Below are 23,865 nucleotides of genomic sequence, written 5' to 3' on the forward strand. Positions count from 1 at the left end.
TTTTATTTTCTTTCAACCACTTAAAGGTTTAAAAACCAATCTTGGCTCACAATCACCACAGAAATAGGCGACTGGCTGGGTCCCGCCTGTGAGCGGTGGTAGACCTTGATCTAGACCTCCCTTCCTCAGGATTGTACGTGAAGAGGGAGCAAGAGGCTCAGCGGCCCTTGGCAACGTGCTCAGTGCCATGGGAAGGCACTACGGAAGGCATTCGGGAGGAGGCAGGGCCCTCCTCTTGGAGAAGGTGACTGTGAGGCTGGACAGGGGGACATCAGGGACAAAGCTCCCCTGAGGCCTGTCCCCTGTCCTCCCCATCACACCAGCACGCTCACCAAAGTGCTTACTGCCATCAGCTACTCTCTTGTCCATTTGTTTACTTGCGTGAGAGGTTACATAAAGAAAAAAATGACATGCTATTTACAGTGTGTTTTTCCCTCCAGAAATGTCCCCCTTTGTGTCCTTGCTCTGCCTGGCCCCTCTCAACTCCAACAGCTACTTTATTGCATCACCTCCAGGAGCGATGGGAAAAGACGAGAAATGGAAATAGCCGGAGTCTGTGGCGGGTTTCCTAGTGCCCAGGCTACTGGGTGGAATGGAACAGACTGGGATATAACCTTAACATGGGGAAACACTGTGGGAGGCAGAAGGGGTTGCCCCCTCAACCCCCCCGACCAGAAGAGCATCTTCCGGCTACAAAGAGGAGCATGGGGAGCCGACAGAGCTGGGGTCCACAGGGCCCTGGGAGAGATGCCTGCCCAACGCTTTGCGGCAAGTCTAGGGTGGGGGTGGTGAGTCCCCCCTCCCCCCCCAGAGGCTCTCTCTACTACTTCCACTCCCAGCTGGAGGGCTGAAGGCACAGAAATAGCAGGGAGTGACCCGAATACGCCAAGGAACAAGCAGCACTGGAACAGCAACCAGCGTTTAGGCCCATGGCCAGGCAGTCTTCAGTACTAGAAAGAAATCTGCAGGAAAATAGAAACAGGAAGGATGGGGGCTATAACCTAAATGTTTGAAAGGAATAGAATTTGGGAGACAAAGATTCCTCTTAGGCTAGAAAATTTCCTCAGGAAGGGTCAGGGAGAGGGGAAAGGGGAATGGAAGAGGGCAGAGGTTCTCTGCACCTGCGAGACAGAGGCCCCGCTGGGCTCCCCTGGCGGATGGAGCCTTGACGAGGTGACACCACCTGGCATGTCAGGAGACCAGAGCACACCTGAGACCGGCAGAGGTAACAGGACCCCACAGCCAAAACTGATGTGTGGAATGTCTGGGGGCTGTTGTTACAGAGGGATCCCTGAGATTCCTGCATCTCAGCAGGGCTTGTAAGGAGCAGAATTATTTCTGTGACACAGACGTGGCAGAGGGTGCCCCTGGACCCAGAGAGGCCACTTGGATGGGAATGCAGGTGCCTGAAGAGCAATGGGGTGATAACACAGAACAGGAAAACTCAATGGCTTCCTGCAGAATATTGAAGTGCCAGACCCGCCTTCCGTGGTCCTCACAGCAGCACGGAAGGAGGGAGAGATCGGAGCGTGTGGGAAAAGTGTCTAGGAACGAGGGCTTAGAATGAAACCTAGACAGGAAGATAAATAAACAAAGCTATGTAGTGTGCCAGGTTGAGAGTTAAGAACGCTAGAGCTACTGCACAAATCTGTTGCCTGTCTTCTCCCATCCGAATGTAAACTCGATGACTTAGTCCCTGTAAGTATTTTCAGGACTTAGAAAGCTCCTGGAACACAGTAGCTGCTTGATAAATATTGTAAAATAAATAAAATGGTGATCACCTTTCCAATGTGGAAAGTGAATCCCGGAGAAATGAAGTACCTTGGACAAGGACCCATAGCACAGCTAACAATAATAAGTAAATAAAATAACAAAAATAAAAACAGATACACAGAAGTTGGCAATTATAGGACTGGAATGGAAAGCATCCCTGGAAAACATGTTATCATTTTGTTCAACGTGTCGTGGGTCATTTCTTCATGGGAAATCGAATTTGAACCTGGGCTATGGAACTCTCCATTACCTTAGCCTTGACACTAAAACATGTACCCATGGTGTGCAGACACACGCCCATTCCACATTAGACATCTCTGTTTCAATTTCAAAATTTGTGACATTAACACAAGATGTGCATCTGCTTTGGTGATCCTGGCAAAGCACTCTTTGAAGAACAAGGCTCGAGTTACTATGAAATTATGGTTCTTAGAGCGAAATGCAACTTCGAGATATCATTGAAAATAAAGATGTTATATTCAAAACCATACTATTCATCAATATTAGTGGAATGGAAGACAGCTTTACCTTCAAAGAGTTTCTAACTTATTCAATGCCTACATTTATTTGTGTTTTTGCAAGAGAAAGTTTTTGGTCACTTACTCTAAATCTCAGAAGTACACTTCCCCTTCCTCCATCTAAAAGACCATCCATATAAGGGGGCACTGAATTAGTGCCTTGGAGCTACATGTGCATCATAAATATAGAAACATAAAACACTGACAGAGAAGCCAAGTCACCAATGCATTGTATTTTAAAATCACTGGTCTTCAATATTGTCAGATGGCTTTCTCATACATGAGTACAGAAAGAATTTGCAAAAATTGTTTAAATTGGTGTATCCTGAAACCAATGATAAAAAAACAGTGTCATTCATGTGAGAATAATTCCTTTAGGTAAAAGTAGCCCTCAAGATAGATGTGTCGCTCTTAGACGTAAGCGAGAAGCGCAGAAGAGGTCTATGTCCACGTATTTCCTAGAGAGGGGAACGTGTGCTTTCATATTTGGTGGGAGTTGTGTTATATTTTAGTCCAGACAGGGTGTCTTCTTTCTAAAGTGAACAATGTTCTTTCCTTCCCCTGCAATTCAGAGACTACATAACACGGAACAAGCGCATATTGTGACAAATGTCTGTCTTTCAGCCCAGGACTTCTTTTGAACGGTTTCCGGGGTCACCACACTTCGTCTGCATCTAACACTCCACAGAAAGAAAGAAGCAGCCCCTACCCTTTGCGAGAGCATGGATGGAACTGGAGAGCATTATGCTAAGCGAAATAAGCCAGGGGGCGAAAGACAAAGACCATATGATCTCACCTGTAAGTGGAACCTAAGCAACAAAACAAACAAGCGAGCAACACATAACCAGAGACACGGAAATAAAGGACAAACTGACGGTAACTGGAAGCGGGGGCAGAGGGCGATAGCCAGAGAAAGAAGGGGAAGGGTCGTCAAGGAACGTGTATAAAGGACCCAGGGACAAAGCCAAGGGAGGGCAGGATTGAGGGTGGGAGATGGGGGGTGGGTGGGGCGGGGGGCAGTAGTGGAGGGAAAATGGAGACGACTGTACTTGAACAACAATAAAAAAATAAATTTAGAAAAAAAGAGATAAAATAAAATAAACTCCACATACATTTAATGAGCAAAGAGATGAATGAATCCTGACCTTCAGCTCTGTGACAATGGTACACTGAGTTCACAGGAAAACGACTCGGTTCCCTCGTTCTCCCTAAGGCACATAGACCTGGGTGTCGCTACCGCCTCTCCCGCCCTGTGACTCTTTGCTAGGTCCTCTGGCCTTGGAAATATGCTTTTCATGCAGAAAAAATCGGCAAAAATTACCATCACAACCATGTGGCTTTGACCTGCCCCCCTCCCCACGAGGTTTGCAGAATAAAGGCAGACACTCTCTTTCCCTCTCAGCCCATATTTGGGAGTGAAAAGCGGGGGCCTCGTGAGCGCAGGCCCCATCGGGCGGGACTGAGGCAGCGGTGGCCCGGGGCGCGGGGCAGGCCGGTTGGGTCCCTACGCTCCTGGTGGTGCTCTGATGCGCTGCGTGGCGCCTGCCTCCAGGCCCTCCCGCTGTCTGTGTGGCCACCCCTCTCTGGTGACAAACGAGAGGCGCACCCAAAGACAGACGTAGCAGACCCCAGGATGAGGGAAACCGGTGTCAAAGCCCCAGCGACAGTGGGCGCAGAAGGCCACTGAGCACAAACAGCTGCTTTGTGGCAAGCACAATTACTAGTTGCTTGTTTTACTTCTGAAGTGGAAAGGTCTGTTTCTTTACGGCCTTCGGGCCGACCTTATCATTTCGGCCCCCACCTTCTGGTATACTTCTAACCGACTGTCTGACGGTTTTTTTCTTATGGGTCATGTCACAAATTTACAGTTAGTAGGGACAAAGGCTGAAGCTGCTCATCTTTCTTGCTGTCCCCGGGCCTGCCTCTGGGTCACTGCTGGCGAGCCCCCCCGCCCCGCCCCGCCCCGCCCCCCCTGCTGGAGGCCGAGCAGTTTTCAGTCACGCCTCCTGCCCTGCAGGCCACCTTCAGGGAGTCCTGCGTTCTTTCCTTTACAGCATTTCTTTCTTTTCTCTTTTTGGCTGTGGCGAAGTTCTTCTCAGTTCTTCTCCCTCAACGTCCTCTTTTTAATCTATTTGGCAGAGGCACGGAAGAGCAAGAAGTAACATTTTCATTTAGAATTTTCATTTACTCTTAAATGAAATGCCACGTTTTGCACACTCACTTGCACAAGACCTGAATTACTTCTGTATGTCCACTCATAATGTCTGTCTGCTCTTATATCAGGCCTCTTACATCACTTCTTATAATTTGTTTTGTTTTTTCACTCCATCTCTTAGCAGATATGCTTTGTTACTTAATAATTTTTTGCTTTTTATTGCTTTTGTCTTTCAAAGTAATAACCCATAAAACTTATTATCATAAAAACTTAGTGGAAAAATAGTAAGATTTTGGCAGTTCATTTAAATGTGCCTTCCTGTAGTATATACAGTAACAAGATCTTAACATCAAGCACAAAATTAAATAAGTTCCAATACATAATTGGATACTGTAAGCTTAAATAAGTCTCCGGGAGACAAATGGGTTAACAGTAATCGTTTGTTCAGGAGGTTAATACAATCATGGTATCCCTCTAATATCAAGGACATGGTTTAATAAATGAGAAAGGACACAGAGCAACATGAAAAGCATCCCTGGAAAAGGCGTTGTGCTGCGACTCAAACTGGCCTGAGCCATTGCCTCAGCACGGCGGAGGGGCAGGAAGGGAGAGTCAAGAGGAGAGTGTGCAGCCACTGAAGGGAATTTTAATTAGATTAGCTTCATAATTGGTGATCTTTATAGAAAAGAGTTTTGCTTCTTCAGTGTTTTATACAGTGTTAAAAGCCTTCTTTGAGATTAACAAAGCAAATAATTAGAATAAAAGAGTGTAATAGTTATGATGTTCAACTTCTGTCCCTCGGGCACATTTGAAACCTTTATTACTGACATCAGACCCCTGGAAAAATGCTGCTGTTATATAAAACCTGTTACCTCTTAGGGGGAGAAAGGCTCCACTGCACAAGATACACCGATGCTCCCTTCTTCTTATTATTCAGTGAACAAAGAGAGTAATTTACATCAAACTATATGTAACATATTTAAATACAACCTCTCGATGTCCTGCCTTCTATGTGTGTTTCTAGGCAAATCAATACAAAATTTATCTAAAATATAGTTTGCTTGCTTCAAATCAGATGCTCTGATTTCAAAGACAGTATGCCAATGAGAAGAAACACTGGCTATATTTGGTCAAATCTGCAGCCTTTTCAAAATCCAAAGTTGTTACTTAAGAACTAAAACAATTTCAAGGTATGGTTCCTTTTCCTTCAGGCAAAATATAACTTCCTGGATTTAAAAGGCTTATTAAAGGTCTCACAGGATTTCCTCAACATCAAACGACTCTTCTAAAATGACATTTTCAGATCTAAAGCAAATGAATCCCACACTTGTGGATTGAATTTACCTGGAAATATATGAAGGGAAAAATTACTACTGAGTTCAAAACAGTTTTAGTTACTTGATAATGTCAAAACAATAGATGGTTTGCCTAGAATTCACTTTAAGAGAAAATAATTTCTAAAAACTGTCAAAATGCACAAAGAATGAATTATTGAGTGTTATCTTCCTCTGCTCATTACCACTCATTTAATTACTTGGTATATAATTGAGACTATATTTATTAGATACTGCAAGAGTTAAAATAGCCTGAAGTATTCATCAGCATATATTTTAAAAAATGATATGCATGAAAGATGATACTAACTATTGTCCAAGCATTTTGAACACTTGTAATTCATGAACCACAGTCTTGAGAATTTTCACTATCCAAGTCTGAATTTTAAATTCCATGACTGGAATATCTGTTAAGTGTATATTTAGCAATGGGTTTATAATGAATTAAACAGCTATAGAAGCAGTTCATTTAAATGATGTGTTTTAGATAGTGGTGCAATGGATACATTTCTGGCAGTTGGTAGACAGAAAACTAAAGCAAGCAAGCCCACGTAGAGCATCAAGACTGGGCTCTTGTTTTTGTTCTCCTTATCTTTAAGCAACTGATTCTCCATAGATACCAGAGACATCTAGTACAATGACTCCCTGTGATTAAATACGGAGCTGTTGGACAGAAATCACCTTCTCATTGAGGATGCTGGCCCTTAGAAGCTCCGTGAGGCTCCCGAGCTAAGAGACAGCAGAAGCCACTATGAAATCTCAGGGGGAAGCTCAGTCACCCCAGCATCTGCGTACTACTGCATAGGGGTTCTGCGCTCACCTACCTTTCCTGTGAAAACAGTTCAACCAGGCTGATTCGGAAATCGCAGGTGTTGATAGAGCCTTGTGAACTTACACAGTGGACGGTCAGGCCGCCAGTAGGAGCAGAAAGGTACTCAGAGACCACTTCATGCATTAAAGCAGCAGTTCTCAAGCATTAGCCTGCATCAAACTCCTTGTAAAGCTTGTTAGGACAGAAGGTCTGAGGGAAGCCCAGTGGCTGGGGCTTCCATGTGGGGAACCACTGCAATACAGCATTGGCTGATTGGTTTCTTAGCTTCTGTTTAATGTCAAGACTGGCGTCAAGACCATACGACAAATCAGAAAATCTAAAGGCTCCTGCTTTCAAAGTCACTGCTGGCTGTTCACTGCAAGTAGCCAATTTAGAACAAATGGAATTTCTACCAGACAAGGCTCCATCCACCTGACCTCAGAATCCAATGGCTTAGACATTTTTCATTGTCTTATGTCACCTCACTCTTAATTTTTACTGTTCTTCCCTTCGAATTCCACCTATTCGGTAAGGAATCAGTTTCCTCACCTTTTCTCATCTCATTGCTACGTTAAAAAATCTACCATGACGATTCTCAAACTGGTGAGCCCAAAAGTTTTTAAACATGCAGTACCTGACTATTTAGTCAGGTGCACTGGCCTCTTTTTCCCTGGATGGTCAAATAAAAAAAATGACAACAGCCAACACAAGAACAGCTGTCCTGTGTGAAGGAATCAAAATTATATATATTTTTTGTCAGGGTGGCAAAAAAAAAAATATTTTTGGTGTGCTGTAGAATTTTAGTAATTAGTTTATGTGTGTGATTAAGGTGAAAAAGGTTGAAAACCACTGATCTACCATATTTATTAGCCTTCCTTGCTAAATGGGACACCAGTATCTGTACTGTTTTGGTTCTTCTTTGTTTCCTGTAGCTGTATCTGTATTTCCATGTGCTTCTAAAACATTCACCAACATACTATCTTACTCCACAAGTACCCTCTGTAGGGGGTTCTCTTTCTTGTTTCTTTCGACTTAACATGTGGATCTGTGAGCCACGTAGAAGTCTAGCTGATGATTGACCTTGGCTAGTTACAAATTCCCAGAAGGTGTCACCACGTTCTTCCTCCAAGTCATGCCTTTTCTCTTCCCTTGCTCTTTCTGGCTGGAGTAGCTTTTATATATTCTCCTTTCCTCTAAAATCTTTGCTTCAATATATTGCCTGTATTAAAATCTATAGAGGAATGAGTAGAGGTAGCTCATTCCTTTTACCTTTTAGCAGAGACTTCTGAAAAACTCAGTTCTAAATATTTCAAAAGCCCCCTACACACACACACACAACCACATCACCCCTTTCCACATCTGCGTTTTGAGGGGGAGGAAAAGAAAAGGAAAGTATATTTCTGCACAGCTTCCCCTTCCCTAAACTTTCCTGCTCCCTTAAGCTGCTGAGGACAAAGCAGTGACCACCAGCGATGTTCCCAGCACTGGCCACCGTGAAGCTCTACCCCACCTGACCAGGGCTGGAGAGGTGGTCGCTGCTCATCTACAGACCATAAGGAAGAACAGTCTCTTATCCAGCTTCAGAACGAGCAGAAATCCAGCATAACTGGGGAAAAATTCCCACATTAAATCCTCATTATTACAGTGAAAGAGAAAGTTTCGTCCTTCCTCCTCTAGATACTGTTTTAAAACACGCATTCCAGAGTGGGAAAAGGCAACCTAGGAGAGCCCTTAACTCCAATGAGGAAGGAGCACCCCACGGACCCGTCGTTGATTGAGCTCCTCAAGTATCCCCGGTGCTGGTGGGGGGACGGGACAGAAGCTGTAACTAGGAATAAAAATTAGCAAATGGAATCTAACAACTGAAAAGCCGTGTCTCAAGGACTGATAAAATGGTAAAACCATGAAGAAATAATACCATTTACCTAAATGTCAATATTTTTCTCTGTATTTTGATAATTTCATCTCTACTATTTTTTTTAGAAGGATGAGTATAGAAAAGGTTTATATATGTGTGTGTGTCTGTTTTCTAAGAATTGGCTGGGGTTTGTTCAAAATGAATTAACTATGTGCTTCTATTATAAAGGAATACATTTATTATAATAAATTTAATTGAAAATATTTTATAGAAAGTAATATACTATGTGCCCCTGACTTGTAGAAAGAAAATACTTTAGATTCCTACTAATTTAAGTCACTTTTCTAACTTCTAAAGTAATTGTGGTATGCATTTTTAAGAGAAAAACATTTTAAATAGGAAAATTAAACACCCCCTAAGTGAGTAATCAACATTAGGATGTAAATTATATATATTTTGATGGGAAAACAAAAGAATAAATATGTAATGATTCTAGCTGTGACACAGTGAGTTAGCGAGACTGATAAACTCCTTCTTCGTGTTGATAGCATGTGGTGATCTCAAATCTATTACACTTTTGAATTGATGTGCTATTATCTTTGGACGATTTTCACACTAGGAGGTGATCCCGGTGAGAAAAATGTCTTAAATGAAAAGCTTATAAACAAGATACATTTCACTGCTGTTACCTGAATTAATATGAGCTATTAGTGACTGAACAAAAAGTGGTTTGAGAAATAAAAGATTTTTAATGTTTTTACCAAAACGATTGCAAGGTAAATGTATGAATAATTATACATTTTAGCAATTGCCTCTGTATCAATTTGTAATTATATTAAATATACAGAAATGTTCACTTTAAGTATATAGCAATATGTGTTAATTGATCTCTTAAAATTGGAAGGCAGAATTCTAGAGACCATTAAGGCAATTTGTAGGAAATATATTTTAGTGAATTCTTTACTAGCTTTTACATTTACTTTTCAGTCTTATGTGAGAGACTTATATAATGTTGGCATAACCGCAGCTGCATAAAATATATAGGGCTACAAAAAGAAGCAAAATATTTTTATTATCACTTATTTTTAACTTAGAGGTGTCTAGAATGAAGTACCAAGTTATGTTACAGGGTTAGTTTGGGAGCATTAAGAACTGAACAACATTAATTCTGAAAATATGCAGAATTTTTAAAATTATTACCAGGAGGGCTGAAATGGCTTAACATGCTCTGCTTCACATTTTAGTTACTTTAGTAGTTCAGTCATGGCATCGGATGCGTGAGTCTATATTAGATATTCATTCTCTTACATGTTTTAAGATCTCAACTACACCCACCTACTGTTGGTAGCTATTACATACTAAATATATACAATTAAAATGTACATGATGAAGAACATCCTAAAATTCTTATGTGCTGTTTGTACAAGACTTAATTTACTTAACTGTTAATTCATGTAATTACTGATGGCCATCTATGCTTAAAGGTGTTCAACAGAGTTCTTTCTGTAAGCTTGAGACAAAGTGTGACCTAGATAAAGAGAAGCATTTCAGGTGTAGATGTATGTTTATGAAGAATAAAAGGATTTCGGGGTTGTAAGAGGCACTGAAGCTATCCTAGTCAATCAGATAAGTAACAGTGAACACAAGAATTTGGCAAATCAAAATAGAAAACAACTAGTCCAAAGAGTGAAAAGTGGTTTAAATAAAGCTTATTAAGCACCTATTTACTGTGTCTAAATAAAATATTACCTAATTTAAACTTCACAAAGTCTCCACTGTTTCTCTCTCTCTGTGTATAAAATCTGCTTTTTTAAGATGAGGAAACTGAGCCTTAATATGCCAGCATTGATATAGAGACAAAGCTAGGCCTATTTAGTCCTAAAACTTATATTCTTAGCCAGCTACATAATATAGTAGTAGTTTCTATAGGCAGAAGGAGTCTTGACTCTCGTGTAGAACACACTTCTATTTGTATTTATTGCTTATCTAAAAAATAAGAAAGACAGTGAGATTTCTTACTACTTAAGACTCTGACGACCTTGGAGCCTACACTCAGCCCTTTCGATGCAAAGGCTGGTGCAAAGGCTGGTGGCAGAGAGAAGAGTTCTCCCGGGGAGGGGAGGTGATAGGCAAAGCTTAACCTGGTAGCTTTCCCAGCTTGTGCATGATTAAGTACAAGATTCTTCAAAATACTTAGGGACGAGTTCTGTGGTGACCTTGAAAATCTTTAGCCATATAAAGATTAGCCTGTTAGGTCGTAGCAAAGTGCCCAAAATAACTATAAGCCTTAAAAATGAGTGAAATATATAAAAAGAAGGACGTTCCAAATTTGCTGCTCTTTTCTGTGATGAGAAGTGGCCGTCAGTAGTAATCTACTAAGAATGTTTTTTAAAAAAATTGGTATTAATCTGTCCCTTCAACCTAAAGGTAGTACTTTCTCAAGTACTGCTTCTCTAAAGAAACTCTTGGTACAGAGAGAATATTTTTAAAACTTACATTTGGAAATATTCCCATCAATATATGATTTAATTGCCAAGAAAAATGATTGTCATTTATAACAATTTTCAATTTTCTAAATTGCTTAAAAGTCTGCAAAATGTGTTATTTTAGTGGGTTTTGTTCTTGTTTATTTAGAAATGTGAAAATGCAACAACAGCTCACAACTCGTTTGCTGGAGCATCTGAAAAGTTAGCCAGATTTCAACAGACACTGTATAATTTCAGCAATATTTGGAATCTAAAAAAAGTCAAACTCATAGAACCAGAGAGTTCTAAGTCTCAATGGGCCTTTAAAAAGAATTAAAAAGATCAGGTAATCTCTAAGATTAATTCTAATTCTGAAATTTGTTCTGGAACAGAGTCTGTTCTTCTCAGCAGCCTCCCCAACAGCCCCAGATCCTGTCTAACAAAGTTGGGGTTTTCACGGTGGCACATTGGAAGCCTTCCATACATCTCTACTCAGTGAATGCACGCATTCAGGCCTTACTCGGAGAACTCTCACTACCCAACCACTATCGCTGATAATTCCCTCCCATATTATTCCTGTTACCTTTTCCCAAAACAAATCCTGTGGGCAGATTCACTTCCTGTTTTACCTCTTCTAGGATGTCATTCATGCCAATTAAATGGACAAAAGGTGATTATTCTCACAATACAAAAATACCCATCCCCAAAGCTGAAAGTCCATTGTTCACAAAACAGTCCACATGCAAGTTCTTGGTAGATGTCATTTATCTTTATAAACACTAAATCGATTAGCATACTTTTAAATGTGCAGCCTAAGAAAGGGATCAGGAAAAGAAACTTAAGTGCTAGGTACTTTACACATGACAATTCAATAAATCCCTATAAAATCTTTGTGAAGCGTTATCAAGCCCATTTTATGAAAAAAAAAAAAAAGATAAGAGTATATGAGTAACCTGCCCAAGTGAGTAGGACATTGAGATTTTTACCACAGATCTGTCTGTCCGCAGCCTGATGCTTTCCCTGGTTTTCCATGGCCAGAGAGGAGTGATATTACATTAGCGCAGGATGTAATTGGAACAGGATGACTTCCGGTAGTATTTTAAGTGGTTCAGGATATGAGATGAGATGCTAAGAAATCATAAAGAGGGTCAGAGCAGAGTCGGAGGGGTTATCAAATGGAATGTATTAAGATGAGTTGGTTAATTGCATGTCTGAGAATTTAATCTTACGGCCTAAGAAACGGTTCTGAGAATGGTGTAGAAAACAGGCTTGAAATTAAAGGAGAAAGAAAAAAATGGGCAAAAGTATGTCGAGGCAAAATAAAGAAATACAGGACAAGAGAAGCAATTATCTTTGACAGAGTATATATTAATTGGTAATGAAACTAGAGGGTAAAATTTTAGAGGAAAAAACCAGTTTTAAAAATGGACAAAAATTAATTCTAAGAAAAGATAAAATCACTAGGCAGTAATGATGTTACACACAGATAAAACCCACACACACACACATGAGGGAAGGAGGGCTGAACATATTTTCACAGACAATATTAGTGAAGAGCAAAAGAACTGAAAAAAATCTCTCACAAAACAGTTGCTGAGGGAGAGACGTGTCTGAAATGAATAGAGCGTATTCAGAAAAAAGATTAAGATTATATCAATTATTAGCTATGACCCAAGTCCTCAGGAAAGAACAGCACGGATGACTGTCTACTTTGATCGTGTTCAGAGAAGTGACTAGAAATGTGTTAGAAGTAATTAAAAATTCATTTCCCTTGGTACTATGGAAATTAAGGTTACCATATATGAATATTTTTACAGATTGCTGGTTATCTAAAACCAAACATTATCACAGTATACAGTATTTGCAATTATTATTTTTATTTATTGATCGCAAGTGGTGGGGGAGAAAGAGAAACATTGATTAGTTGTTCCATTTATTTATGCATTCGTTGGTTGCTTCTTGTATGTGCCCTGACTGGGGACCAAACCCACAACCTTGCTGTGTCAGGATGTTGCTCTAACCATCTGAGCTATCAGGCCAGGGCCAATTTGTTAAAATTACTCTTTTAAAAATCATTTAGGCCTATAGCAAATAACTAATGCATATTTTCTTGGTGTCTTAATTGCTGTTAAAAACCAACTGGTTCACTTCAATTAAACAAAATAACACTCCTACTTTACTGTACAGTACCTTCATCACGCTCAAAAGACACCTAAAGCTTTCAATACCTTAAATAAATGGAGGTCTAACTGCATCTATCAAGGCTTTTACTGATTCATTCCAAACATTTACTACTTCGGTTAATGAAGTGGTTCAAGGATATGAATAGTTGCCTTTCATTATAATTTGAAGCTTTTTTTTTTTTTTTTTTGTTCTCAAGAACAAAATTAGCAGTCTTGGGTTCCTTCCTACAAAAATTCACCTACTTTTTGTTGAGTGACATGAATAGTGAAAAAGCCAAGAGGTTTTATTCTGGTGAAATTACTGTTTATGCCTGGCCTATCTAACATATAAAGGTAAATTTGCTATTGTTACTATAAGTATTCCAGTTAAGACAAATGCTTTCCTTATCCATTGGAAAGGAGAGAGCTATGTGATGATAGAAGATATTTGTTCAACTGTCAATCTATTAGGTTATTCTATCCTATGCAATGGTGGTTGCTATTATTATTATTAGTTCATATTTTTAAAAAAACATTTATGGAATATCTATCATGTGCCAGGTGCTTTACTTATATTATCTCACTTAATACTGAAAACACTATTTTGAGGAGGGATTATTATTGCTTGAAATTGACCTTGGACGTCAATAGTTTGTAGATGACTACCCAGATAGTTTAAGAGACAGGTCTTGGAAAAAAAAAACACGGGTCTGTCTGTATGGCCCATGCACCTCTCTCGGTGCTCATCTGTGCTTGTTTTCCCACCAGCTCTACTACGATGGACTCACGAATATAGAGGACAATATTAACACCCGGGAATGATTCATTGTAAATATTGGCATGATGCCTGCTAACCAACCAAGTTGAGGCTGTAGCATTACAATTGGTTAATGATAATCTCACATGTAAAATGTTGCTAGGCTGCCACTTACCTTAGTAACCACCTTTGAAAACCTCATACCTGACAGAATGAAGTCTCCATTTCAGTGAACGGTTTTGGAAACTAGGTCGTAATGCTGCTGGAGACATATGATGTTTACATTCTTTGAGTAAATTTGGGACCAAACTTTGTCTTTGTTTTACATTTTAGTGAATATAGGGGTTACCTTTAAACCTAACATTTTACAGTTAAAAAATGAAATTTGAACTTTTTGAAAAAAAATTTCATGCAGTATGATAACTTCAATATACGTTCCCTATTGTCCTCTTAATATTGTGAGCAGAAAATAGAGGCAAATCCCTTATGCATTACTTTAGGAGTTACATATTTTGGTGGTCAACAGAAGCTCCTTCTGTAAAGGAGGTGACAATGGGTAAAACGTTTGCTAGGAGTTGGCAACAGAAATGAGAAAAATTCACGTTGGGAGTCACACCTGTATTCAGCTAATGGCTTTTCCACTGCCCCTCACCGACCTCTGTCTAGGTCTTTCCCTGAGGTGTAGGACACCATGGCTTCAAAGGCACGTGACCGACACAGCCCCTTTTGCCCGGGACAGCCTCCGTTTACGCTTGCCGTTCCAGGGTATTTGTTCCTGTTCTCCTTTCACTCTCAAATTGTCCTGCTTTGAGGAAAACCTGCACGGCCAGCATAGCACACAGGCACTGACTGAGGGCTCTAATAGCTTCCTCCTCCCGCCAAGAAAAAGTGTTTAAGCCACAAATGGAAATGAGTCTTAAATATAAACACCTCCTGCAAACCATTACACACCACAGCTCCCTCTCCCTGTCTTTCCACACCCCTTATAGATGCACACACATCCCTTCGCAAGCCTTTTAAGAAATACCATATGCACTAAAGATGAAATATTTGAAAAGATCTAGGATTCAATTGACTTCTAATATTTATTATTATGTTACTTTAGATGAGTTTACAGATTTTTTAAAATTTCTTTTTAACAAATGGAGATGGTGAGACTTTTAAATATTAATTAAGAATTTCTTAGCCTAGGCCCAGGTCCAGTTTTGAAGTCTGTGTTTAGTAATCTTAGCTTCTTCATTTTTGCATCTCCTTTCCATATCCTGTGATGTTCTCTTCCCTTACAGATACCCTGGGGTCTCCCCAAACTTGAAGAGAAGGATAAGACATTGCAGAGTAAACATAAGTCAATGGGTTACCTCTCCAGGGATATTTTACTTGATACCTTCAACTACGGAGAATCTCACTACTTAGGACCTTGCTAAAGGTAGCTGGTTATCACACGCAGGTGCGGGTGCAGTTTTTCTATCGGGAAAACTGTCCCCTGGTCCAGTGCGGCCGCAGTGTGGAGGCTGAGCTCACACTTCTAATGGGCCAGTCTGACAGCCTGATGCCTGAAGGATTGTCTGCTTTTCTCTAGAACCACTGAGAGTGGAGATTAAAGTAAGAGAAAAAAAGGGAATATCGGTTTAGTAAATGATACTTCTGGTTAGGTATTTTATGTTTTTACAGACGTAGCCATTGATTTCACATTAAAGTAGCCCAGGACATCTTGATGTTTAAATTAAACATGCAATAATAAAATGGTAATTTAATATGCAATTTCATACATTAATAATTAGCAAAGCATTACTTGAACTACAAGGTAAAAAGCTATGGGAACATAACTAATGAACTATCGATGCCAAAGTACACTTCATAATAAAACAAGAGTTTAATAAATGTTTTATTAAATGGTTACAAATGAACCGTTTTGTTAACATCTAATAGGGAACTGCTAGGCTCCTTAATTCGCATGTACAAATGAGGACCTCGCAGGCAATTAACCATACAGTTGCTGCAGGTCAGGGCTCCAATGAGAGTTACCGCGCTGCACCTGTAAGTGCTGTGCTACCCTGGGTCGGTCAAGTCTACGCTTTTCCTCAGCTGCCCCAGAGTCTGGTCAAGGCCACTATTATGCGCCGCAGCAGCTGAGGTATAAAATAAATGAAGGAGAAGCCACAGGCTAGCAAATGGCCTGACAGCGAATTAGAAAAAACACAAGAAACAGCAAGCTCAAAGAAAAGGACTTTCAAGGAAAATTCCAAGCGAGTGTTGGTATTGTATCGAGGCACTGACAGTTATTGACAGGCGACGGCGCGGTAATGAAGACGTGCTTACACCCTGCCAACGCGTGTTTGGGTCTTCGTGCGACTCCAGGGGATCCGGGGCTCACTGGAGATCACAGACCAGAACTGCTCTCTCGTCTGGGTAGGACTGTTCAGCACACAATAACACCGTCCGTCTCCAGCAGCGGCGAATGTTAAATTCGTTAGAGAAAGGAAACAAACGCTTTTATGGAAGTGAGAAACGGCTGGTGAAAAAGCTGCGTTTTACCAAATCAAAAGGAAAGCTATGCTGAATCAGTACAAGGTAGGGAATATTTATGTCTTCTCTACAACCTCTAGAAACTGAAATTCTACATGTTGCTAAGATTTCCCTGGATTAGGACCTGCCAGTTTGCAACCGACTGCTATCCACATGCTGGCAGGAGGGAGGGGGAGGAGACAAAGAGAAAATACAGAGATTCTTAGCTACAAGCACCGAATTCCATACTTTCTAGCTTATGTCCTTTAACGGGCAGTTTCAGAAAAGTGAGAATCAGTAAAATGAACATATGTAAAAAAATAAAAACAAGCCAACGATGAAGCTATACAGTAGACTAAACACTTGGCCAAGGCAGGCGTAAGTCTACATAAAGTTGCTCCTCCTGGTGACATGGGCCCTGAGAGCCACGCTCGGTTGGGAACCTTCACTGGAAAAGGGGAACTCGATGACGGAGGAGGCTGGGCCCCATCTGCAGAGCTCCAGCCCGGCGAGACTGCAGAGAACCACAGCGGGGCCGCCGTGCTGAGGTCCACGCCCCTCCGCGCCCCCAGGGTGAAGGCCAGGTCTATCGAGCAGCTGTAAGAGCACTGGACGTGGGCACTCAACGAGAAAACAGAATCATGCTATCAAATAACATTTTTAGCAGGATATGCAATGTTTGGATTCATTATTCTTTATCCACATAGGAGGTAATATCATCTGGTAGATTTTCTACCTGTGTCGATTCATAAAACTATAAAATGTCATTCCAATGATGGTTCAACAATAGCATTGCCTTGAAATGGAATTTCACATGGTGTTGCTTTGATATTGCTCTGGGTGATTTCCGAATATGGAGAAACCAGCTGCAACTTCATCTATCTATCTATCTATCTATCTATCTATCTATCTCTGCAGTGGGTTGTGCTCTAAACAGCCGCTTAACTTTTCTTTAACCAAAATTCATTAATAAGATATGAGGAATGACAAGAACACATCTTATCTTTCTCCAAAACTATTCCAAATCTCTTCACTACAAGATATGGCTTCAAGGAACAGCAACTCTCCAGTTGACACTCAGGTTTTTTGAGCCTTTTGTGCTATATAGAACATCCCTAAAATTAAACATGCTTCTGATGACTTAACTTGACATATTTCATAAACATTTGTCGAAACAATTATTGTCAACTACAATGCAATTATCCACATTCAATTTGATGACTCAACTGTAAAATTACTTTTTTCCTAATAAAAATTTTCCAAATGACAGTACTGAATCGGTGTTGATTAGTTGTTCAGCTTGTGCTAATTAATTACACTGGGTAAATTTAGCTCTTTGCTAATAACCTTAGGGGGAAAAAAAAACTGTGTACATGACTCCATCTTAAGTGAAGAAATTTGCTGCTTGCCTACTTTTCCTGTACTTTCTAATTTCTCCCAGAAGAATGTTCGATAACACAAAACAAACAATAAACTTCAACTACTCTTGGCCGATGCTACAGATAAAAAGACAAAAGCATTTTGCAACCTTGTTCTCAGGTCGAAAGTAAAAGAAAAGACAGCAAGATCTTTATTGCTGACAACTAACTACAAGGACCTCCTGCCAGCTCATCCTCAGGGCCAAATTGGTTTACATCATGAATTTAATGGCACAAAAAGAAAGGTATGCTTTGTGAGACCATTTTTTCTTCCAGAAGCTGATTTAAAAGCTGACATCAGGGGCTGCAGGGGGTGCTCTACAGAGCGGGGCGTTTTTGGGGACATTCTCCCAGGATGTCCAGAGTCCTCTTTCTGGCATTTACGTGGTGAGGATCCATTCCCTCTGAGTCTAATGGAAGCATAGGGCAGCGCAGAAATGAATCTAATGGTAATGTTGGGGGCACCTGGCCTCGAAGCTGATGAAGAGAGAGCAGTGAGGCAGGATCCGCACTCTTGGCTTGTGTGGCACACGATGTAACGGAGACATAACTCTTGAGATTCTGTCCAAAGACAGAAGGGAATTTTTGTACCTGGAGGTATTCAATAATGAAAAAGATCAGCTCACAACCCCTCTTACTGAACTATACTTTTGCAGGGACAGGCTGCCATGCGTGGGCCCACCTGTGCTAGAAGTCCTAATGTAAGAAGTTCACGGGAACCCCAGTGTAGGGGTACAGACAAGTGCAAGCAGCTGGCGAAGCCTCCAGAAGGGAAGTCATCATATAGAAATGGGCAGATTATTTTAGATGGTTACAGATTACTGTCTGCAAGATTCCAAGCAGAGGACAGAAGTTTCAGAACAGGAGATTTCAGTTCTTCCTGAGGAAGAATTTGCTAGCGGACTGCTGAAGAGTGGATGGACTATTTTAGGGAAGAATGATAGGAGAATCTCCAGCGAGTGGGTCCCATCCCCCTCATACAAGAAACTAAAATATCCTTAGCGAGCAGCCACCTGACTCATGCTGAAGTATCATACGTGGGAATCCACTCTGAATTCGTGATGTAACGGGCACAGTCCAGTCTGTGAAAAGTTGGGACGTCTAGTGCCAAGCAGATGCTAAACACGTTCACGGAGCCGTGGGACTGAGAGTCGCCTTTTACATCTCCACCCTTTCCTAAACACGTTTGCTGATTTGTACACGAGGACAAAACATAAGAGCAAGGACAATTTCATTGGCCCAGCAATCAAACAATTACCAATAACCTGCAACTGTCCTTAGGAAAGACAAACAAGGGTATATACGTTTGACACCTTTCTCTTCGTAAGATAAGGGTTGGACAGGTTTGTCTTAACATTTTGCTGACCGTCGCAGACTAAGCATTCCCTGTGTGGCCCTAACAATCAGGCGCTGCGGCGGCCTCCCGGGGAGGAGTTACCTGCTTTCCAGTGGTACATTACTGCCAAGGACCCAGCTGTCCTGCAGCTGGACGGACTCGGGTGTGGTTTGCAGCTCGGCGGGCAAAGCAGCCGGCGGGGCCGGACTCTGGTTCCTTCTATTCGTCAGGGAGTTTCTATTGAGAGAGGTGATGGATGGGTGATGCTGAGCGGGATGCTGCTTATGGGGAGGTGGCAATGGCTGCAGGGTGGACTGGCCTTGGTTGTTTGCAGGTTGCTCTGAAAACAAAGAAGAAAAGTCATTATATATGTGTGCATGCACGTCCACACCGACGCACACTCCCGACTTCTTGGGGATCCGCGGTACAGGAATTAGAATCTAAAACTGCACATAAATCCGTAACCTGATAAATTTGCATATTATTCTATTAAGCGGGTGTTCAGTGACATTCTCTAAGAGCAAGTTTACCCTTGATGCACAAAGTTCTAATTAATACACAACAGATGGTAAAGCTGCTTTTGGTTTTAATTTGTTTCAGATTTTTTTTTTCATCTGGTTTTATTAACACCTACAGAAAACAGCATCTGACAACTCCCCTAATGTGCCTTTAGATTTCAGCTTTTTTTAACAAACCGACCCTAAAATTAAATGGGTAATTTCAGTAGAACACAAAGGTTTTCGAAACACATATAATCCCTATAATTATTTAATGGAGTTTTTTTTAAGCTTTATTTAACTGCAATAAATTATTACAAGCTAGTTGCTAAACAGCAGTAGACTCCTCCAGTTTCGTGCATTCCAAATACGGCAGATCTGCACTGTGATCCACTAATAGATGCTAAGTATTCTTCAGCAGAAGGTCACTCCGTGAAGCAGATGTTGTTTCATGGATATTTAACAGACTGAATCACATCTGATTACTACGTCAGAAGACTCATATACTTAATGACCGTTACATCCATTAGAACACACACAGAACAGATTTTCCAATTTCACAGCGCGCAGTAGAACTCCATTTCAGAGTAAGTCCTAGGTGACCAGAGTGGCTTGGGCCACTTTGTCAGTGGTACCAACGTTTTGTGCTAAACCAGAATTTTGTTCGTAGAGGGTCCAGCAACTTAAAAATGTCAGCACAAGGCTAGACTGTAACCAGGAAAGAACTACCTGAAGCTAAGAAGTTGTAAGTTAAAGTTTACAAATTCTGAAACCTACTTTGCAATCTCATTATCTAGCTTTGGAAATGCTAGAATTCACAAATACTGCATTTTAGGAAACAGATGACTCCTTAATTTAACACCAAATGTATTATGGTTCCACAGACAAAAGATGTTAATTTTTTACTAAATGCAGTTCAAAGGGCACTATAATTTTAAAGTGGTATTAAATCATGCTATTAATATAAATGCACTTATTAAAAGAGAATAGGAAACATAGCGATTATCTTTCATCTGCAATGTGAACTCCAGCAGTGAGTAAGCCAAACATTATAGCCTAACATTGTAATTCTGGTTGCATGAAATGAACACATGATATAGTATAGTTTTAATACATATTATCATATCTCTTTACAGGGTACAACAATTAAAATAACTCCTCCCATAGCATGTAACATCTGTAATTACTGCATGTTTCTAGTGGTCTCCAATAATCCATATCATATCATTTAACAACTAATAATTTCTTACTCTTGAAACGAGGGGCAGAGATACCACCTAAGTAAGAGCTGCTTCCTTGCCCAGTCTCTATTCTTGAGGATCCCCATACCAGAAACTGGAGGAATCTTGCTCAGTCCATTGCTTTGGTGCTCATGAAAAACTATGCGCCCAAGTCACAGTTATATTGAAATTTGCCTCTGAGGGAATGGCAGGGTTCAATGAACACACAGTTTTAATGGTGTTAGAAAAAATGAAAGTAACAGTTTAGAAGTTGTTGAAGATTTACTATTCAGGTACCTATAGTAATTAATTAGCTTTGTCTTCCCCAGCACCAGTGGTGAGGATTAGAATCTCCATGGGTGTCTTTCAGGAACATTTCAAGAAGCTGCTTATCAGATAAACTAGTTTCCTGGGCCTAGACTAGGGGGAGGGGGCCAATGGAATGGAAATAGGGAGAGCATTTCAAAAGGAAAATTACTAAGATTGTGCCTAAAAAAGAAGAAGGTTGGGTCAGATGACTCCATGTGTTTAACCATGGCTCCATGAAAGAGTGGCATTATAAAATACATAATTAATTCCATATAGCATATATAGAATATATAATTTATTCCACATATCACATATAGAATATATAATTTATTCTATATAATGATGTATAATTAATTCTATATATTCTGTACATAGTATAAATTATGCATTAGATGTTATACTATGTAGGGAAAAGAGCAGTGCAGTAGAAGTCACAATATCGCATTTAATTCTGCCAGGCATCATGAGAGGGATCCCCAGTTTTCTCATCTGCAATACAGCAGTAGTAACGCCCCATCTCGCTATGAGTGCAGGTCGAAGAGTCAGTGGAATGCACTCTTCATTCATTCATTCATTCATTCATTCATTCATTCATGCACTTAGCCACCCCACACACACTGGTCAAGCCTCTGTGTCCCAAGTATGCGCTGCCAATGGCAGGGGAAAGCGCTATGTACACGGTAAAGCATTATGGATGTTAAGATCGCTATTGAAAATTAAATAATTTTAAGCTATATTACCATCAAATACTTCAATGTGTTGCATTTAAGATTCTTATTCTTAAAGTAAATACAAATATAAATGGGGGGAAAGCTTCCCTTTAAGGTTTCAACAATAACTAGGGCTGCGGCGGCTTTCTCTAGGTCACTCCGTGCCTTGGTCCATATTGACTGCGAGCGTACGATGTCCGAGGGAGGCGGCGAGCCAAGAGCCACGCTCTTTCCAGGAGTCTGTCCAGGTAATAACAGCACGGTATGTCCTGTCGGCTGGGACCTCAGATGATTTGACTGCAGAATTAGGAGCTCTACTGATAAAACAGCTCCAGATAGTAAAAGCTAGGGTCCATCTAAAATGTGATAGGACAGAGTAAGCGCAGAGTCTGAGTCAGTGAGTTGAAGGACTGAAACTGGAATTCTGCAGCAGACCACAAACACGCAAAAGCCCAGGACTCCCGGGGGGACAGTTCTGGCTCTAGAGATCCCCACACACAGGACGTAGAGGTAGTTGGAGCAGTGTATTTATCTATACCAACTTATTCAAGATAGGGTAAGTTTATAAAGTATAACAAGATAAAATAAATTTAAATGTAGCCAGAAAGGAAGGTAGTATAACAGAAACCTGAAAGTGGGAAAGATAAGATAAAGCCAAATGTGAGGTTAGTGGATAAAGTGCCTGCTGTATTGTTCCATGTATTTTTAAAGCAGGCCGCAAATCTGGTTCTAAATTATCTAGTTGCCAAAACAAAGAGAAAAACAAGATGAGTTACTTGGAGTGTTTTCAAGATAGAAAAGTTTGCTTAGAAAAGTGTAGCTATTACTGGTACTGAGAACAGAGAGAAAATTCTCTTTCAAGTTCTCAGAGGAAGAACAACTGAATATCCAGGGAAAGTTTTATGGCCAAGGTTCAAAACTGACACAAGGAAACAGAAAACAGGGTCCAGACATGGAGATAAGCACTTAGAATCTAAGGCAGGTGGGCCAATCCACCTTAGAACCATCAAAACTTTGCTTTACACTCCTCCATTGATACAGGCTTTGCATTGACTTGAGAGAAACATTTGGATACAGTGGCTCTGAGTTCCAGATGAGACAAGCAGACTTTCCAGAGTCACCAGGTTCCTGAAACAGCTCTCAATATGTCATTTTACTCCTGGAAAACTCCAAACGGCTTTCTTATGCCTATAAAACATACGGCGAACTCTAAAGGTGAATGCTATACTTGTTCCACGATCACCCAAAAATATTTTTGCAAACGTTTCCCCACGAATCCCCTTCATGCATCTTTACTGTGGTCACACTTGCTGTCCCCTTTTTGACCCCCTTGCCTTCCCAAGTATGCTCAGTCACTTCCAACCAGAAAGGCATTTTCCTCCATCTTTCCATACCCAGATCCTATGCATTTTAAGTTCTAAGAAAGATGACAACCCTATTGTTCTCTTCGAGTAGAAGTCGGGTATTTCTTCTCTGAGTCTTAGTTTATCTGTTCCTTCTTTCATGGTTCTTTTACTTTCTTCTGTATTACAACCAATCACATAGGTCTCACATTCCCTGTTAGCTTCTCCATGGGCTAGGTTCACGTCTAATTCATTTTTCAACCCCCTAAGGACCGCACAAGGATAGATACACAATAAATACTTGTTGAATGAATGGCGGTTTCTGAAGAAGTCAAAGAAGAGAGGTTGAAGTGGTAAAAACCGGAGGCTGTCCAGACTGCTTTTCATTGTAAGGTGGTTGCAAACATGTCTTATTTCCCCAACGGAATTCTTACATCCTGAAGGGCAGGGACTCAAACTTAAGTTTTCTTGGATTTTTTTTCAGTAACATCACTAAGCCTGCACTTCAAACGTGCTGAGTGACTGGTGACATTTAGGCAATAATAGCACCTGGCGGGGAGGGTGTCATCTCACCAGAGCAGGACACCATGTCACTCACTCACCCCGTGACTGGGTTTTAGGAGTATTTCTTCGGAACCATGACAGATGTTCCAATACTTAAAATATACCTTTGACGATGTGCGAATAATGGAAA

General features: G+C 40.7%; 1 protein-coding gene across 1 annotated transcript in view; it reads right to left on the reverse strand.

Annotated features, from left to right (window-relative positions):
* Positions 1 to 23,865, reverse strand: part of TENM3 (teneurin transmembrane protein 3) — a 548,392-nt gene that overhangs the window by 145,423 nt on the left and 379,104 nt on the right. The window contains exon 4 of the mRNA XM_054566195.1: positions 19,195 to 19,432. Coding sequence (XP_054422170.1) covers positions 19,195 to 19,432 — 238 coding nt within the window. The remainder of the gene's footprint in view (positions 1 to 19,194; positions 19,433 to 23,865) is intronic.

Source organism: Pteronotus mesoamericanus, unplaced genomic scaffold (genome assembly GCF_021234165.1).
Source record: "Pteronotus mesoamericanus isolate MK-2021 breed Mesoamerican mustached bat unplaced genomic scaffold, CSHL_Meso_final contig_169, whole genome shotgun sequence".
NCBI lineage: Eukaryota > Metazoa > Chordata > Mammalia > Chiroptera > Mormoopidae > Pteronotus > Pteronotus mesoamericanus.